General features: G+C 40.9%; 2 protein-coding genes and 1 pseudogene across 3 annotated transcripts; 2 read left to right on the top strand and 1 right to left on the bottom strand.

Moving 5' to 3' along the window:
* Nucleotides 1-9,921: 9,921 nt before the first annotated feature.
* Nucleotides 9,922-12,937, top strand: LOC147933981 (oligopeptide transporter 3-like). Its single transcript, XM_087473722.1, has 5 exons — nucleotides 9,922-10,715; nucleotides 10,800-10,897; nucleotides 10,991-11,560; nucleotides 11,643-11,898; nucleotides 11,983-12,937. Exons 1-5 carry the CDS (start codon nucleotides 10,224-10,226, stop codon nucleotides 12,778-12,780), a joined length of 2,214 nt encoding a protein of 737 aa, XP_087329848.1. The 5' UTR covers nucleotides 9,922-10,223; the 3' UTR covers nucleotides 12,781-12,937.
* A 552-nt stretch (nucleotides 12,938-13,489) lies between these two features.
* On the bottom strand, nucleotides 13,490-15,853 carry LOC109124586 (SNF1-related protein kinase regulatory subunit beta-2). Of its 2 annotated transcripts, none has more exons than XM_010441868.3 (4): nucleotides 15,001-15,853; nucleotides 14,711-14,892; nucleotides 14,448-14,610; nucleotides 13,490-14,235 (listed from the first exon to the last, which is right to left on the bottom strand). In XM_010441868.3, the coding sequence occupies exons 1-4, from the start codon at nucleotides 15,199-15,201 to the stop codon at nucleotides 13,909-13,911; spliced, it is 873 nt and encodes a 290-aa protein (XP_010440170.1). In that variant the 5' UTR covers nucleotides 15,202-15,853; the 3' UTR covers nucleotides 13,490-13,908. The 2 variants fall into 2 exon arrangements, with proteins under 2 accessions (XP_010440170.1, XP_010440172.1); XM_010441870.3 differs by having other exon boundaries at nucleotides 14,448-14,607; nucleotides 15,001-15,839.
* Nucleotides 15,854-16,656: 803 nt separating this feature from the next.
* Nucleotides 16,657-19,243, top strand: LOC147933982 (uncharacterized; annotated as a pseudogene).
* The last annotated feature ends 819 nt before the right edge of the window (nucleotides 19,244-20,062 follow it).

The raw sequence follows: 20,062 nt of genomic DNA on the forward strand, positions 1-20,062 counted from the left end.
CCTTCAACGCAACTCTTTGTCTCCTTCTATAATTTTGTTTGTTTATATAATACTTACTTCTTCTTTTTTCCAAATGGTATCTTTGTAATTTGCATATCCAGCTCGATTAATCAACCACTCCAATAGTCCAACTCCCACATCACATGTTTTGTAATTATCTAATAAAAATTAAGAGAGATAGACATAAATTTTGTATGTTTCTATCTTTTAATATTTTCATTTTTAACTAACGAACAAATAGAGCAATCATCATCATCATCAATTCTTCATACGTAAGAAGAAGATAAAACGAGAGAAAAACAACAACAAAAGAAAGAGCTGGAAGATTCGTCACATGCAGAATAGTTGGTCGAATAATAACACTTTATCTTTTGGGCGTTTTGTATTTTTTTTACGAAGGGCAAAAAAAGAATGCCCCTCTTTGTGATGCATATTGGTGGTGGAATATGAGTTCTGAATTGATGGGGTCATTAGACCCACTGGGCATTTTGTAATACAAAAAAGACATAACTCTTATTGGACCGGAAACTTCAATCCTACTCACCGAGTCCAACGGGCCGTTTCACATTCATTTTCATTTTTATACACAATGTATGATCTAAAATATTAGGGGTAGGAGGATTACCAGTTTGGTTTCGATACGGTTCAGTTAATTGGGGTTTTATAAATCTTTGGCAGGACTCTAACAAAATTTGTATTTGACATTTTTAATTCGATACAGTTTCAGTTTGGTTGGAAGATCTTAGCCAAACAGATTCCATATAAACTCTCGTTCGATTGAGGTTGGTTCGGGCTCGGTTAATATGACTACGTCTAATGAAGCTGGAATTAAAACATCGTGATAGGTATCTTCATATAAGTCGATATAGTTTCATGAAAGAAAAATAAAACAATACATTTTCTAACAATATATATGTGTTTGTTTCAGTGACGATCATGCCCCAAAAAGTGGCCTTCTAAGTACGAAAGACCAAGTGGCTATGCCTAGTTATGATGTACCTCATACCCCAATTCTTGATCTCTCTTGTCAACTTTAAAGTTTCTCCTTTTTTATATATCTTGCAAGACAATTTTTCAGTTTGTTTAGTTACTATATAATTAGTGTATGTTTTCGACCATAATGCTCTGTGTAATATCTCAATTATTTGCTATGTATATTTAGTGTTAAGTATACGATTTAGTTGAAACAAATTGACAAGAATATATAATACTGAAAGAGACACACGGAAATGTACAAAACAAGGAGTCGTCGTCTCGGCTGAAAATTCAAATAAATAATGAGATTGGAAATCTGTTGGGTCCCAATTTTGCAACTCAAAAGTCAGGAAGACTTTGATAAGATTCTGTCCTTTTTGATGTGATTGCCAAGATATATATCCTCTCTACTTTGTGTGGCTCCGAGACATGTACTACTTTCATACTTTCTACCTTATCTTTATCCATTCACGCATTAACAAATTTGATTGGTATCATTCTAATGTTTTTTTTTCACTATGAAAAGAGATTGTACGGAGTTGATGATGTATTTTTACCATACAATATTTCGTACCCTCTACTTTTGTACCACCACTATTTTGTGACGGCAATTTTCAAATTTTGTTTTTCTTCATACTTTTATCTCTTACCGATTTATTCAATGTCTCTATTTTATGTCACCAATTTGATCCGACAACATTAGATCTTTTAGCTAGTATCTTTCAACTCAAGAGATCATCTATAAACTATAGAGTAAACTATATACGTATCACATATACAGTATATTGAAAATGCGAAGCTGGTCCGAGAACGACAAGCACTTAAGACAATGAAAATGTTAATGGAATAGAAGAAATTCGTTTTGGTCGATACAGAATCATGCCCGGCCCGCAAGGTAGGTAATGTCTCGTTCGCTTTTTGCCCTAATGAAATAAAAGGTATGAACGGTCCAAATGAAATGATTGCTGTAATTTTTGTGGTGCGTAATTATTGAATGATTTACGGTTCGTGAACAACAATGTGTATACATAGTATTTGTTTTAACTTTTATGTGATAATAAGGGAAAGTGAGGAGGAAAGCGAAGAAATATAAAAAGAGGCTTTCTAGGGGTTTTAGGACTGTAAGGGAATAAAGGGAGAATTAACAATAAGGCAAATGTCGTTTTCTGTGTGGAAGAAGAATAATGAATACTAGTGTGGGGGATTGTGTGATGTGTCATTCGCTCAATTCCAAAATTCATTGCTTCAAAACTACTCAAGAATCATATTAACAAGTAGTGGTGTTTGTCTCTACAACGATCTCTCTTACCATCCCATGGACTTATTCCTTCCAACAGAATGAAAAAATAAAAGACAAGAAATATTCCTTTTTGTTGTAAAACACTTGTGGACTCTATAGACCGGCCCGCTCACAGTCCGTTAGGACATGGCCATTCGGCCCATATACCGGTCCGCGCATGTACGGCCCATCGGCCATTGCTTTACGGCCCATGGCCTATGTTATGTACTCGATTGCTTTATGGGCTTTAGCCCTTGTACTCCTATTATATATAGTTGTAACCTCGACATTAATCAATAAGACTAAGAGATTTCACTTCCTAAATTCTCTAGTTTACAACACGTTATCAGCACGATAGCCTCTAACCCTAAAACCTAAAAACAGCCGCCGCTTCCCAAACCCTAAGGCAGCCGCCGATCTTCTTCTCTCTTCCACAAACCCTAAAACCATCTTCGTTCTTGCTCCCATCCGAGATCAAACCCTTTCTGTCCGAAGATCTCCTTGTTCATGAGCATACCTTAAGCTCGTGATCAAGCTTCTATCGGCAGCTTGATCGAGATTTGTGGTCCGTGTTCGGGGGTGAGTTCGTCTGTTCGCGGTTCGTGATTCCGGACGAGAGAAGTACAAAGCGGACGTGGGAAGCTGTTCGTGATCCGCGGAAGCAGTTCGTCGTTCTGTCCGCGGAAGCTGTTCGTGATCCAGTTCGTGGTTCTGTCCGTGATCCAGTTCGTGGTTCTGTCCGTGATCCGGTTCGTAGGTTCGGTCCGTGGTTCTGTTCGTGGTCCGTGAGCGAGAAAGAGTTAAAAACCGAGGTCTGTTAGCTCCCGGTCCATATCCAGTCAGATCCAAATCGGTGAAAGGTAAAATACGGCCGAACCCTCTTAAAACCCTATGATCCGAATTTGGACTTAAACATACAGAACCCTAAGACAAACAAGTACACAACCAACAAAGTTTAAGATCCCTAAAACCTAAAACTTAAAACCTGTTGGCGTTTAGGTTGTTAGATTCCTTGAGAATTAAAACCAATTATATTATGAATGGAATTTGGTTGTTTGCTGCTTGTTGTGATGCATAAGAACCTAGAAATATTTTGTTGTTTAAACATGTTCTAGGATATCAAAACCGGACCATTCATGCATCATATTGAAAAACGGATCATGTATAAAGATAGGATCTATTCAAGCATAAATTGTTCATGTAAATTTCGGCTGCATGAATCATGTTCTAGGATTGTTAAAACTCAAAACCGAATTTGATAAACTTGAGTTAAGGGTTGAAAATTCCGATTGAACTAAAACTTTTGTTAAGTTCCTATAAACTTTAAAACATAAAATCGGAAATTAAAACTATGATTAGGATAAGTTCCTAATCGGTTATAGTAATTATCTAAAACCCCTTAAAACAATATTCACTAAATCCTAGAAAGAAAGGAAATTTAAAAAAAAAGGAAATCCTATCTAGAAAAAAGGAAATTGTTGCATGCATACATATTTGATTTTGTTGTCTTTGCATGCATGATTTTAAACCATACGAAATCTATAATAGGCAAGGGCATGTTTCGGTCTCAAATACCGCATGGCCCAGGGCATGTTTCGGTCTCAAATACCGCATGGCCCAAGGACATGTTTCGGTCTCAAATACCGCATGGTCCAAGACATGTTTCAGTCTCAAATACCGCATGGTCCAAGGCATGTTTCGGTCTCAAATACCGCATGACCTGAATAAATGTTTGTTGCATGATTCGGTCTCAAATATCGCATGCTAACTATCGGTTGTCTACATTATATGCAGATGGCGAATCTTAAAAGCCTAGACTATCCCATCTTGCAAGCTTCTGGAAAGAACTACTTGGAATGGGTCAAAGACACCGAAATCCACCTAAGGTCCAATGGCCTAGCTGGTTGCATTGATGAGGAAGTTGAGAGCACTGACAAGAAAAAGAACAAGTGTCTCCAACATATGCACCATCACATTGCAGAGAGTCTCAAGAGCCAGTACCTCTTCATAGACAATCCACTCGCCCTTTGGACACAGCTTAAACGCCGTTACGGGCACCAAAAGACGGTGCTCCTTCCAAAGGCCGAGTTCGATTGGAAGAACCTAAGGATCCAGGATTACAAATCCGTGGAGGAGTATAACTCTGAGCTTTTTAGGATTGTCTCACTCCTTAGGTTATGTGAAAAAGAGGTGACTGAAAGGGAACTGATAGAAAAGACCTTGTCTACTTTCAGTCCTAACAATAGAGTTCTTCAGCAACAGTATCGGCACCAAGGCTTTGCCGATTATGGGGCACTCATTGAATGTTTACTGCTAGCTGAGCAGAATGATGAGTTGCTGCTGATGAACAGTGCTATGAGACCTCCCGGTACAGCCCCATTACCGGAAGCAAATAAGGTTGATTTGGGAAAGAAAACTACAATGGAGTCTAAGGAGCCAAAAGCGCCCCATGAGACCAACTATGTCCACAGAGAAAGACACTACGGACAAGGCCGTGGTGGCAGAGGACGTAGTGGCCGTGGCGGCCATGGCGGACAGGCCGGCCGAAGAGGCCGCGGACGTGGTGGTAAGGGCCGTACGTCCTTTAAACCACGTACCAAGGTTAAATCGGTCTGCGATAGATGTGGTATGTCAAACCACTGGTCCAAGACTTGTAGAACTCCCAAACACCTCATTGATGCATACCAAGAAGTTCTAAAGAAAAATCCGGAAGCCAACTATGCGTACATCGATGATGAAGGAGACTTCGATCATGAGAATGACGACTTGCTAGAGACTTCCGATTGCCTACAAAATGATGATTGATTTTCGTTTTAAAGCGGTTTAATTTCAATGCTTTTATGCTTTATTTTCCTTTATTGTATTGGATGATTATTTAATTTAATTGCAATGGTTCTTTTATTTTATAATTGTCCTATTAAAATACAAAATTATGTCCTATTTATAGAAATGGCCAAGGACATGAGTGAACTAGTGGTGGACAGTGGATCCAGCCACACTATACTAAGAGATAAAAGATATTTCATAGATCTCAAAATGAAAAGTGCAAATGTTAGTACAATTGCGGGTATAGCCAACATGATAGAAGGCTACGGCCAGGCTCACATTTTGTTGCCTAACGGCACACATATTGAACTAAGTGATGCCCTATACTCACCCAGCTCTAAGAGAAACTTATTGAGCTTTAAAGATATAAGATTAAATGGCTATCATGTTGAAACCAAGGGTGAAGGAACTAAAGAATTCCTATACATTACTGAAAATGTAAACGGCCAAAAGAAGGTCCGAGAGACTATACCCGCACTAGCCACTGGTTTATACCATGCTAAGATAAAAATGATAGAAGCTAACATGGCTAAGCACAAAATGTTCACTGAAAAATTCACTCTATGGCATGACCGGTTAGGCCACCCGGGTTCGAACATGATGCGTAAAGTAATTAAGAGTTCAAAAGGGCACAACCTTAAAGAGAAAAGAGTTTTCCCTAAAAATCTCACTTGTGTAGCATGTGCACAAGGGAAACTCATTACAAGACCATCACCAGTAAAAGTCACAAAAGAGACTTTGCATTTTCTGGAAAGGATACAAGGTGATATATGTGGACCAATACACCCACCATGTGGGTCGTTTAGATATTTTATGGTTATGATCGATGCATCAACCAGATGGTCTCACGTTTGCTTGTTATCCACAAGGAACCTAGCATTTGCTAGGCTGTTGGCTCAAATCATAAGATTAAGAGCACACTTTCCAGACTTTCCACTAACGACGATACGTCTAGATAATGCTGGTGAATTTACATCCCAAGCATTTAATGATTATTGTATGTCCATGGGGGTGAGTGTGGAACATCCTGTGGCACATGTCCATACACAAAACGGATTAGCTGAATCCTTCATTAAACGTATACAATTAATAGCTCGACCATTGTTAATGAGATCGAAGCTTCCTGTGTCGGCTTGGGGACACGCGGTCTTACATGCAGCAGAACTCATACGCATCAGGCCATCTAGTGAACACATATATTCACCATCCCAACTATTATCGGGTCAAGAGCCAGACTTATCCCATCTCAAAACATTCGGTTGTGCCGTTTATACACCCGTTGCTCCACCACAGAGAACTAAGATGGGACCTCAAAGGAGGATGGGAATATATGTGGGATATGAGTCTCCCACCATAATAAAGTATCTTGAGCCATTGACAGGAGATCTATTTAAGGCCAGATACGCGGACTGTCAATTCGTTGAGTCCGAATTCCCTACTATAGGTGGTGAGACCGGCAAGCTGGTCAAAGAATTAAAATGGAATCAAACATCCTTAAATTGGCAAGATCCTCGAACTCTAGCATGTGATGCAGAGGTTCAAAAGATTATACATTTACAACAGCTAGCTAATCAATTGCCAGATTCCTTTGCTGACCCAAAAAGAGTAACAAAATCGTACATACCAGCTTGCAATGCACCAGTACGTATTGATGTTCAAAAGGAACACAATAAACAAGTTGCTACAGAGTCTAAACCACGTTTGAAACGAGGTAGACCGTTAGGTTCCAAAGATAAAAATCCTCGAAAGTCTAAAGGTGCAAAACAGACCGAGGTTCAGGGAATTACCGAAAAACCAGACATGGCCGCGGAAATAATTAATGTACCAGGTGAAGTTCAGGACGCTGAACTTCAAGAACCTGAAGGAATTGATAACAATGAAGTATCAATCAATTACATAATGTCTGGAATAAAATGGAACCGGAAAAATGTCGACATTGATGAAATATTTATAAACAAGGTAGCACTTGAGATAAATGAGGATCTAGAACCCACATCCATATTAGAGTGCACTCAAAGTAAAGATTGGCCTAAATGGAAAGAAGCCATTGATGTGGAGTTAAACTCTTTAAAGAAGAGAAGTGTGTTTGGTCCGATCTTAAGGACGACACCTACCATTAAACCAGTTGGACACAAATGGGTCTTTGTAAGAAAGAGAAATGAGAAAAATGAGATAGTGAGATACAAAGCACGGCTTGTAGCACAAGGATTCTCTCAAAGACCCGGCATAGATTATGAGGAGACATACTCCCCTGTGATGGATGCAACGACTTTTAGATATCTAATAAGTCTGGCCATAAAAGAAAATTTGGATTTACGGTTAATGGATGTTGTAACCGCCTATTTATATGGTCCACTGGATAATGAGATATATATGAGATTACCAGAGGGTATAGAACATAAATGTTCAAATGGTACTCGAGACCAATACTGCATAAGGCTAGACAAATCGCTTTATGGACTGAAACAAAGTGGTCGAATGTGGTATAACCGACTAAGTGATTATTTAGCCAAGAAAGGCTATAAGAACGACCCAATCAGTCCATGTATATTCATAAAGAAGTTTGCAAACAAAGGATTTGTGATAATAGCAGTCTACGTGGATGATTTAAACATCCTCGGTACCTCTGGGGAAATCGCCCAAACTGTCGAATACCTCAAGAAAGAATTTGAGATGAAAGACCTAGGCAAAACAAAATTCTGTTTGGGATTGCACCTTGAGTACGTAAATAATGGAATCCTTGTGCATCAAAAGGCATATACAGAAAAAGTACTCAAGAGATTTAATATGGAGCAAGCTCACCCATTGACTAGCCCAATGGTTGTTAGAAGCTTAGACTTGGATAAAGATCCATTTGCTCCTAAGAAGGCCAATGAAGAAATTCTTGGACCTGAAGTGCCTTACCTCAGTGCTATAGGAGCGTTAATGTTCCTGGCCAGCCACACTAGGCCGGACATATGCTTTGCCGTGAACCTCCTAGCAAGATATAGTTCTTGTCCAACTATACGGCACTGGAATGGTATTAAACACGTCCTAAGGTACCTGCGAGGGACTGTTGATTTTGGTTTATTTTATACTAACCATAACAAAGATGGTCTAGTTGGTTTTGCTGATGCAGGTTATCTATCCGATCCACACAACGGTAAGTCACAAACAGGTTATGTGTTTACGCACGGCGGTACGGCGATCTCTTGGCGTTCAATGAAGCAGACTCTCGTGGCCACATCGTCAAATCACGCGGAGATCCTAGCCATTCATGAAGCCAACCGTGACTGTGTTTGGTTGCGGTCTATGACTCAGCATATTCGGACGGATAGCGGTTTAGAAGACAGCAAAGAAGCAACCGTCATCTACGAGGACAATACGGCTTGCATCGCCCAGCTCAAGGAAGGATACATCAAGGGAGATCGGACGAAGCACATACTGCCGAAGTTCTTCTTCACACATGAACTACAAAAGGCCGGAGAAGTTCAAGTGGTGCAAGTACAGTCCTGCGACAACTCAGCCGATCTCTTCACCAAAGCATTGCCGACATCGACGTTCAGGAAGCTCACGCACAAGATTGGAATGCGGAGACTTCTGGACTTGGAGTGATGTTTGGATCAGGGGGAGCAATGTGTGCTGTACTCTTTTTCCTTCACCGAGGTTTTGTCCCATTGGGTTTTCCTGGTAAGGTTTTAATGAGGCAGCATCCCCTAAGCACATTGCAGCGATCTCATCCAACATGGCACGATCATCTCGTCCAAGGGGGAGTGTTGTAAAACACTTGTGGACTCTATAGACCGGCCCGCTCACAGTCCGTTAGGACATGGCCATTCGGCCCATATACCGGTCCGCGCATGTACGGCCCATCGGCCATTGCTTTACGGCCCATGGCCTATGTTATGTACTCGATTGCTTTATGGGCTTTAGCCCTTGTACTCCTATTATATATAGTTGTAACCTCGACATTAATCAATAAGACTAAGAGATTTCACTTCCTAAATTCTCTAGTTTACAACACTTTTGTTATAGTTCTTGATGTTTTCTTTTGTGTAGAATTCTGTATGTTACCTTTGGTGTTCAACTAATATAGACCTTTGTGTTTTGTTTCTCACAATATCAAAATCAAGGTGGGAAACCAAAAAATGTTCTTAGATAAGTCAGGACGCTTTCTAACCAAAACGATAGAGCTTTGAGACATGTCACTGTCTAACTCTAATCCATCTAGTATTTGTATAACCTCCATTCTTAAAAACATAACATTAGTTATCTTTTGCCTTTTTCAATTTGTTTAAAACGTTTGAGTGCTTTATTCATATATATTCCATAATTTCCTAAGAATCGAGTGAATAGTTTAACCACTTTAACCCCTTTTACTTTAATATTATTTGCCGTCGTTTCCACAAATCACTGTTTTTTTTAATTGGACTTTTCACGGACACAACCAATGGAAAAGTGCAAAAAAGCATATTCAAAGGTTCTCATCTCAATCCCACTCGGACAAGTCCAAGTGTCACAACAGCCCACTCTGTAAATACCACGTTAGCATGATTGGCACGTGGATGGAGTTTTGTTATGTGCGCACCACGAGCTTACCACGCCTACGCAACACGACCTCCGTGAGAATACTAACGGCCGTTCTCTTCCACTTGCCTATTTCGGAATTGCAATTCTCACGGCGTTGGAAACGTGAAACGTTGCGTCTTAGTCGAGTGTCAAAAACAGGCCCACCCGAGACAGCTTTGAACTTGACAGTGTTCTGAGTGTGTCGAACGTCTAATGACACGTGCGTCTCACAAGCGTGGAAAAAATAGGAAAGCCAGACCATTTACAACCTCCCAATGTGCCTTTGCAGTCTTGCAAATCTCATTTTCCTTAATTTAAGTGTTCTTTTTTGCCTTTTTACCATACTCCTATCGAGTCAAAGATCAGTATCATTTAATTGTGATTATATGAGTCAATTAATTGACAAAGATTTTGTATTCGTGAAAAAGTGACACGTGGATAGGAAAAAGGGGTAATAATGTAATTCGAAACAGCATTCACACTTTATGACAGTAGTTCCCCTGCCTTGTCCTTTGGTTATATATAAACAAGAACAACAACCAAACATTGTATCTTTGTCTGGTACTTCAGGGAAGAAGAAGAAAGAGAGAAAGAGATGGACGCCGAGAAGGCTGTTGATAAAAACAATGCCCATCTATCCTCGGACCACGAGCGCTGTCCCGTGGAGGAAGTGGCTCTGGTGGTTCCTGAGACGGACGATCCAAGCATACCGGTGATGACATTCAGAGCTTGGTTCTTGGGTCTGACCTCATGTGTTCTGCTCATCTTTCTCAACACTTTCTTCACCTACCGCACGCAGCCACTCACCATCTCGGCCATCCTCATGCAGATCGCTGTCTTGCCCATCGGCAAGTTCATGGCTAGGACTCTTCCAACCACTTCTCGCAACCTTCTTGGGTGGAAGTTTACCCTCAATCCTGGTCCTTTTAATATCAAGGAGCATGTCATTATCACCATCTTTGCCAATTGTGGCGTTTCTTACGGTGGTGGTGATGCTTACTCCATTGGGGCTATCACTGTTATGAAGGCTTACTATAAGCAGAGCCTTACCTTCATCTGTGGTCTCTTCATCGTCTTGACCACTCAGGTATCTTTCTCTCTCTCTCTCTTAGGCTTTCAAGATTCGTTATGGATCTGTTAGTTGACCAAGAATGGAAATGAAATTTTGTAGATTATCGGTTATGGTTGGGCTGGAATTTTGAGGAGGTACTTGGTTGATCCTGTTGACATGTGGTGGCCTTCTAATCTTGCTCAAGTGTCTCTCTTCAGGTTTTAAATCCAATCTTGATTCGTATATTACCTGCACTGCGAGAAAGCTGATTCGGTTGAAGTTGAATTGTATTGTTTCTGTGTTTGTTTCAGGGCGTTGCACGAGAAGGAAGAGAAGTCTAAAGGCTTTACGAGGATGCAGTTCTTTTTAGTGGCTCTTGGTGCTAGCTTTCTTTACTATGCGCTTCCAGGCTATCTATTTCCAATCTTGACCTTCTTCTCATGGGTATGTTGGGCTTGGCCAAACAGTATTACGGCTCAGCAAGTTGGCTCAGGGTACCATGGCCTTGGAGTTGGAGCCTTCACTCTTGACTGGGCTGGTATCTCTGCTTACCATGGTAGTCCTTTGGTGGCTCCATGGTCCTCTATACTCAACGTTGGTGTTGGTTTCATCATGTTCATTTACATCATCGTCCCTGTTTGTTACTGGAAGTTCAACACTTTCGATGCCAGAAAGTTCCCAATTTTCTCTAATCAGCTCTTCACTACCACCGGCCAGAAGTATGACACAACCAAGATCTTGACACCGCAGTTTGATTTGGATATTGGTGCATATGACAGATACGGGAAGCTTTACCTCAGCCCTCTTTTCGCACTCTCCATCGGATCCGGGTTTGCGCGATTCACTGCAACTCTAACTCATGTGGCATTGTTCAACGGCAGGTTAGTTGCTTTTGTGATTCAGTTCTGTTGAGTAGTTACGGCACTGTGAGAAGAGAATCATCACTTGGTGTGTTTTGTGCAGGGACATATGGAGGCAAACTTGGTCTGCAGTAAACACCAGGAAGCTGGACATCCATGGGAAATTGATGCAAAGCTACAAAAAAGTGCCTGAGTGGTGGTTTTATATACTGCTGGTAGGAAGTGTAGCTATGTCTCTCCTCATGTCTTTTGTGTGGAAGGAGTCAGTGCAGCTTCCATGGTGGGGAATGCTCTTTGCTTTTGCATTGGCCTTTATTGTCACCCTCCCTATTGGTGTCATTCAAGCAACTACAAATCAGGTTAATTAGTAGTTTATATGAGAGATAAGGCCTCCTCCAATAACCCATGCTCATACTTTGTCAATTTTTTCTTAACATTTGCAGCAACCAGGATATGATATAATAGGGCAGTTCATAATCGGTTATATCCTCCCTGGAAAACCCATTGCTAACCTGATTTTCAAGATCTACGGGCGGATCAGCACAGTCCACGCTCTCTCATTCTTGTCAGACCTTAAGCTTGGCCATTACATGAAAATCCCACCGCGCTGCATGTACACGGCTCAGCTGGTTGGCACTGTGGTAGCTGGTGTGGTGAATCTGGGAGTGGCCTGGTGGATGCTGGAGAGCATTCAAGACATATGCGACATCGAAGGAACCCACCCTAATAGCCCCTGGACTTGCCCCAAGTACAGAGTGACGTTTGATGCTTCAGTTATTTGGGGGTTGATAGGACCAAGACGGCTGTTTGGACCAGGAGGCATGTACCGTAACCTTGTCTGGCTCTTCCTCATTGGAGCTGTTCTGCCTGTTCCAGTGTGGGCGCTGAGCAAGGTCTTCCCAAACAAGAAGTGGATCCCTCTCATCAACATTCCGGTTATCTCCTACGGCTTTGCAGGAATGCCTCCAGCCACTCCAACCAACATTGCTAGCTGGCTGGTCACAGGAACCATCTTCAACTACTTTGTGTTCAATTACCACAAGAGATGGTGGCAGAAGTACAATTACGTACTCTCTGCAGCACTCGATGCAGGGACTGCGTTCATGGGGGTACTCTTGTTCTTCGCCCTGCAGAACGCTGGACACGACCTTAAATGGTGGGGCACAGAAGTAGACCACTGCCCTCTCGCCTCCTGTCCCACAGCTCCTGGAATCAAAGCCAAAGGCTGTCCCGTTTTATAAATTCAACAACTTTGATTAGATACAGACATATAAATCAACATGTTTTGCTCTTTCTATTGCTTCTTTCTGTACAGCCTTCTACTGTTAGATAGTGGCCATCAGAATGCAATAAACTCTATTTAAGATTGATTTGAGAAAGAGATCTCTCTTGCAGAAAGTGATGCTTTGTTACACATCTTTTTATTTTCTGCTACATATAGCTTTTGACCAAGGACGTCAATGTTATAGATATTAGAACCAACCACCAAGAGACTCGATTTACGAGCAATAGGAAAATGCGGAATTGGGACTCTACCGAAAGCATAACCAACATCTTCCTAAACAAGAAGTGGATCTCTCTCATCAACATTCCAGTTATCTCATACAGCTTTGCCAGCTTGCTTGTCACAGTAACCATCTTCAGCTACTCTGTGTCCAATTACCACTAGAAGTGCAATTACGTACACCGACCGCCGTAAGTGGGGGTGCTATTATTCTTTGTCCTGCAGAACGCCGGACATAATAACCTCAAACAGTGTCCATCAGAATGCTGTACAGCCTTCTACTGTTAGATAGTCGCAATCAGAATACAATAAACTCTACTTTAGATTCTTTTGGGCCATTAAGAAATCTGTCATCTTCTGCTTTTCACCGGTATATAGTTGATCTGCAGATGCTTTGTTGCAGAAGCATATGATCATCTGTCACAATCACACTTGACTTTGCTAGATTTGAAACCAAACAATAATTTAAGAAGACTGGCAGGTGACAACTGTTGTGAAAACTTGAAAGCCCCAAAACAAAACCATAAAAAAAGATTTGCCGGTTTTACAAGTGAAGTCGTTCCTGCATTCTTCTTTTCTAAATTATACTAAAAAAAAAACAGATGATGAAGTCTTCGAATCAAAAGATTACACAGACACTGACTGAATACTGCATCTTCATTCTGTTGGTAAACCTTATTGACAACTTTAAAGACAACAAAATTCGCCGTATCGAGGGAATACTTTGCCTGCAAATAACTCTCTTTGTGTGTCTCCTTCCTATAGCCTCACCCATTCTCCATGAGTTTAACTTTTAACACCAAATTAGATATGGAACATGTCGAGTTTCCACATGCTACCCATTCGGAATTGGCATCATATCTTCTCACCTCTGCAATGACTTGTAGAGCACCACAGTAACATACTTTGCTAAAAAGCGGTGAGTGGAACCAAGCGCAACCACAGATGGACCACTTTTTCCCTTCTGCATGTAAAGATGATTGAGGATGACATGCTGAGGTCTCGGCAGCGGAGATGGGATGTCAGGATTGGCTGCTGGCAAGTTCAGCAGTGTCATCTGTAGGTGCGGGGGAACCACAGGCGGTTCTTTTGAGTAGTCCTCGGCTCCCAAAAGCAAGTTGCTGTAACTATTCTCAGGAGATTGCGGAGGCTCAAACCCAGATATGCTTTGAATGTCTTCAGGAACATAGTCCTGCATACATCAAAGTATCTCTGCTGTTTTCACACTCAAAAATCGAAAAAAGAAACTACAAAGCCTTGTTTTGTTTTCTAACTTGCAAACCAACATAGATCTCTTTTCCATTCCCTATAATCCTGGTTATGCAGTTCCAATAGTCTCTCATTAAATGTTTCACTTCTCCACCTACTAACCGATCTAAAAGCTGATGATATATGAAAAGGTACCTGAAGGTCCAAAATGTTGAAAGTGTTCCCAGCATCATCTCTTGCCAAGGGAAGCTCAGGGGCATGCCTCCACTGTCCATCAACAATGAACCTGTACTCATAAACTCCTGAAGGCAACACTTTCATGATTGTGAAATCTTTCCCAGATCTCTGCAGGCGACTTCTGATCAAACCCCCCACAAGAACAACATAAGCTCAGATTTCGAAATGATAAAGAAGCCAAATTAAAATTGAAAACAAAACATTGAGATAAAAAAAAAAACCTTGTCTTCCAATTGTCCCATGATCCCTCAACAGCAATCTCCTTGCCTCCATGGCACCATGTGATCATCGTAGGGATACCTTGCTCGTTACAAGCCTCTTCATACAACGAAGATGGCGTTTGCATCCACGACGGATTAGGGATGTGAATTTCATCAGGTCTTTGAAGTGGAAGCACCGGAACCTTTTAAACAAAAAAAAAGACACAAACTTTTTTAAGCTTCCAGATCTCTCTCTTTTCAATTACATCCTTCCAGATAAAGACAGCGAGAGAAAAAGCGAATCTGAAAACCTGAGGAGCGAACATGAGAGGAGACTGAGTAGCTCGAGGGCTATGAGGAGGAGATTGACCCATAAGCTCAGGAGGAGCTACGTGGTGGTTACCATCGGAAGCAGCAGACATGGCTTCACGGGAACAAATCTCAGCGTCGTCGTCTTCAACCGCAGAGGCGTTGTTACTATTCGCTTCTTCTCTCCCGTTCACGTTACCCATATCCCACAAACACAAAAGTGATAAATCTAATCTCAATCTCTCTCTCTCTCTCTCTCTCTCTCTCTATCTCTCCCTTAAAAAAAGCTCTCTCTTTTTTTTTTTAACAAAGAGGTAACTTCTCAAACGGATCTCAACAACACAAATTCATGAGTGACAAGAACACACTCGATTACAAGGACAGACCCGGGTTTGAAAAAAGATTCGAGCTTTATCGTTAGAAATTGATCAAAAGAGGAGAGTAGGGACGGAGAAATTGAGGGGGCAAACACAACAATTATAAAAGCTTCTTCCTGACTGACTGAGAGAGAGAGATCAGAGAAAACTAAAAAAGAAAGCAAAAACTAAAAAAAAAAAAGCAGGAAAGAGAGGAAAAAAGGACCAATCTTTTGATTTCAACTCAAGACTCTTCTTCTCTCTCTCTCACACACACACAAATATCATATTGAAACGATCCTATATTTGTTGTTGTTTTGTCATTTCATCAATTGTTGTTGTTCCCATACACTCTCCCATCTTCCCCCACTCACATTTTTTCTCGAGAAAAAGATAGTCAGCTACCTCAACTATCACGGAATGCATGGCCTCACATGCAAACTATGGTAAAGGACATCCAACTACATGACCTATATGTAATACATGACCATTGAAGTTTAAGAAGTTATGTGCGGAACATCATACATATCAAATGTCGACAAACCGGACGATTTGCGTCGGTGTTGACTCATCGTTGACTCATCGGACCCGAATTAAAACCCGATCGGACTTACAAATCAGAACCCGAGACCAAGACCCGGTTGAGTTTATGGATAATTATCTTATCAGGCTGTGGGCCTAGAGATTAAACAAAAAATATCAGGCCCATTATCTTATTACCACATCGATTTCATCGTAAAAAAGTTAAAACTTTACGATTTCCCAATTCAGTGTATAGAAGTCGATCTACTTTTCAACTAGGGTTAACTCGAAGAAAGAGAAGAAATCATCTGTTGAAGAGGGATTTGCTGTAATCGTTGGTTTTAATCGGAAGTAACTTGGTGTTCAGGTCTGATTCTCACAAATGAGGTAAATTTTTCAATTTCGTTTTCATGTTATAACATTTTTAGTAGTGGTTTAAGTATGAACTAGTGGGGATGTGGGGATGTTGTCGGGTACTTTATGGGGTTGGTTTCGGGTTTTTATATAGTCGATTTTTGTTTGATTCTTTATCATGTGAGTTGATTCCATTGTCAGTGAGTGACTTGTTGGGGTGGTGGGGAATATTGTTGCTTTATCCGATACAGTAAATATAGAAACAGACAAGTATTGTCTTCTTATGTGACCGAAAATTTGTTTTTTTTTGTAGTGAGAAAATTTCTGTTAAGGTGAAATGCCATCATTCTGGCGAATTCAAGTTACTCGGTGGAGTTTTAGACTACGTCGGTGGAGTTGTTGAGGAAATAGAAGTGGATTCTATCACTATCTTTGAAGATGTACTTATATATATGCTTGAGAAGCGAATTAAGTACATTGGGAAGATGTGGTACAAGCTACCATTTGAAGATGTATCAGATAGGAAGCCTTTGTGGGAGAATGTTGATGCTAACAAGAAGAAGTTGGTCTCAAAAGGACGATGGATGAAAGAAGTTGACATTTACTTTGATAAGGAAGGAGAAGAATGTGTTGAAGCTATAGACACAATAGCTGTTGGAAAGGAGAATGCGTGTGATGGTGCTTTTATTCTCAAGGAGAATGTTTGTGAAGATGACGAAGGTCAGAGTTCGTAGGCAGCTTTATCTGAATCATCAGACTCAGAGGTTGATGGTGACATTAGTGACGAAGAGGCCGAGATTGAAGAGGAGGATATATAAGTTTTCAACAATGAAAATTATGAGGAACAGATACCAGACGAAGATGATGTATATCCTGCAACTGATGATGAATCAGGTGATGAGGAAGCACAAACAGAGAAGTTAGTTAGTGTAGTGGATGGTGTGTTTAGTTTAAGGCAGATTTTCAGCAGTGGGATTGATTTTAAGAGGAATGTGATCAAATATGTCTTAAAGACAAGGCGGAATGTGGTGTTCGACAGGTGGGAAAAGGAGAGGCTGGGTGCTAGATGCAAAGCAAAAGGTTGTGGATGGAAAATCTATTGTGCTGTGGACATACCACTTTGGAGGAAAGTGGATGGTGAAGACTTATGACTATGACCATCAATGCCATCCAACAGGAAGGTGTGAGATCATTAAAACTCATGTCATTGCTGATTTATTCCTTGAAGATATAAGAAGAGATCCGGAGATGAGCGGTCCAGAGATAAAAGATGAGATGAAGAAGAGGTATAACATAATAATCTCGCCAAACCAAGCCAAAGTTGCTAGAAGACGTGTATTTGATAAGCTGCAAGCTGAATGTGATGAGCAATTTGCAAGATTAAGAGACTATGAGCTTCACCTAATAACGTAAGTCACAGTTTTGTTTTTGTATTATCACTTTGTTCTGATTAATTTTCGTATTTGTGTTAACAATTTTGTGATTTATTGTAGGTCCAATCCGCATACTACAGTTGAGGTTAATACAACAGTAAGGGCTGATGGTCGTGAGGCATTTCATCAAATCTACATCTGCTTTGAGCCGTTGAGGACTGCTTGGAAGCAGAACTGTCGCCCAATCATTGGTTTGGATGGTACCTTTTTGAAAAACTCGACGAATGGGATGATGCTTACTGCCGTAGGAAGGGATCCTAATAACCAGATATTTCCAGTGGCATGGGCCGTAGTGGATTGTGAGAACAATCCCAATTGGGAATGGTTTGTTTGAAAGCTGAAAGAAGATCTGGACTTGGGGCTAGGTGAGAACATCACTCTGATATCAGACATGCATAAAGGATTGATTCATGGTGTGTCAACTGTGTTACCAATGGCAGAACATCGAGCTTGTGATAGACATATCTACTCCAACTTGAAGAAATCCAACAAGGCAGACATGTTGAAGCCACTGTTCTGGAGAGTGGCAAGCAGCTACAATGAAGCTGATTACAAGGAGAATTTGGCGGTTTTCAAAGAGTTTGATCCCCAAGCTTGTGCAACTCTACTTCAAAAGGATCGAACTACATGGTGCAGGGCATTGTTTAGGGTTGGTTGTTGTTGTGCTGATACTCACAACAACCATACTGAGTCGTATAACAGAACCTTAAAGATTGCAAGGAGGAAGCCATTTGTCCAGATGTTAGAGCTGATAAGGAGGGATGCTATGCAACGGGTTGCCATCAGGTCCACTATTGCTGGAAAAGAAACTGCTAAGTACACAAAAAGGCAAGAAAAGAGCTAGAGAAATCATGTGACGAAGCTCAATATTGTGCAATAATCACAAGCACTGGTGGCGAGTACGAGATTGTTGAGTTTGGGACAGGATATTTTGTGAATTTGTCTGCGCGGACTTGTGCTTGCAGGAAGTGGGATTTGACTGGTATCCCATGTCGTCATGCTGTTTGTGCAATAAGAGAAATGAATTACGAAGTGGAAGACTATATGTCAGATTACTACTTGACTGAAAAATGGCAAGGGACATATAGGAGGGGTCTGAGGCCTGTTAATGGATCCAAATTTTGGAAGGACTCTGGAAGACCATGGATTGTTGCACCTCCTTACAAACGTCCTGCAGGGAGACCGAAGGGCAAGGCAAGAATCAAGGGTCTAAATGAATCACCAAGCAAAAACAAATCTGACAAGAAAGTTGGTCGCCAAGGAAGAGTGGTCCACTGTGGTCTATGTGGTCAAGCGGGTCATAATTCAAGACGATGTCCTAATGAGGTATGTCTTCACACTATTGTTCTTTCTCTTTTAATTTGGTTCGGTTGTTCTGACTATACTTTTGTTAGTCCTCTGAGAACAGGGCCAAGAGAAGAAAACTAAATGCGGCACCACAATTGGAAGCTCAAGATCAAGCTGAAATGGCAGCAGCTTTTGCAGCAATGGAAGCTCCTGACCATGAACCTGAGGTGCAAGATGTTTCCTCATCCGCACCACAGAAAAGAAGCTTTGTCGAGAGGATGCTATTCGGATGAGGTAGCTGACTCATTTTTTGGACATGTCGGGTCGGTTTTAGACTCCTTTTGGTACAATATTGACATGTAGGGTTGGTGACTTAAAACACCTAATCGGGTATTATTTTGGTCATGTATTTGGTGACTTTAAACACACTTAGTCCCATATATTTTGTTTTGCAAAGCCACTAACCAAAGTCATTAGAAATTCATTAAAAAGTCATTACAAATTCATTAAAAAGTCACGATATAATCACTAATCAAAATCATTCATACAACAACAAAGCTATCTAATAACTCAACCAAAGACAATGGCTCCAATGGTGCATACCAGCAATCCTGTCAATCCAGTGATGATAATGCCTTGACGATACATAGTTGTTTCCATCTCAACATTCTTTAATGACATCTCCAATTGATGCTTCTCCAAATCATCACGAAGCTCCATGATTGTCGATTTTAGTTGACTTATCATCCTATTCTTCTCGTTAATTTCAGCTTGAGCTTCTACCAACGCTTGTCTGGGCCAGCCTTTCACCTCTTCTTCATCAACCCACCTAAAGAATTTGCAGTGTACGTTACCACCTTCCTAAATCCACATCAATAAGAGACTGAACTAATCAACAAATCTCACCACCTCAACACTGTTAATAACACTTACGAAACATACCTTGTACAACTCACACCCAAAGAACTTTTGATGTGGATTCCTCGCCGTTTTAGATTTGAAAATCTTAGCCGGTAATCCACAATCACAGACTTTTCGCCCTCCATATCTGCTGCTACTGGAGGATCCCGAGCTTAATTCCATCTTCAAAACAATTAACCCTAAAAACCCTA

This window comes from Camelina sativa, chromosome 11 (assembly GCF_030686135.1).
Source record: "Camelina sativa cultivar CO46 ecotype springtype chromosome 11, ASM3068613v1".
NCBI classification, from domain to species: domain Eukaryota; kingdom Viridiplantae; phylum Streptophyta; class Magnoliopsida; order Brassicales; family Brassicaceae; genus Camelina; species Camelina sativa.

Bases quoted from the DNA above. Each gene is read 5' to 3' on its own strand.
- LOC147933981 (XM_087473722.1), top strand. From the start codon at position 10,224: ATGGACGCCGAGAAGGCTGTTGATAAAAACAATGCCCATCTATCCTCG. The intron at 10,716-10,799 runs GTATCTTTCTCT...GAAATTTTGTAG, and splicing joins TCATCGTCTTGACCACTCAG to ATTATCGGTTATGGTTGGGC. The intron at 11,899-11,982 runs GTTAATTAGTAG...TAACATTTGCAG, and splicing joins TTCAAGCAACTACAAATCAG to CAACCAGGATATGATATAAT.
- LOC109124586 (XM_010441868.3), bottom strand. From the start codon at position 15,201: ATGGGTAACGTGAACGGGAGAGAAGAAGCGAATAGTAACAACGCCTCT. The intron at 14,611-14,710 runs GTTTTTTTTTTT...GGGTTTGATCAG, and splicing joins TGGGACAATTGGAAGACAAG to AAGTCGCCTGCAGAGATCTG. The intron at 14,236-14,447 runs GTACCTTTTCAT...TGATGTATGCAG, and splicing joins TCAACATTTTGGACCTTCAG to GACTATGTTCCTGAAGACAT.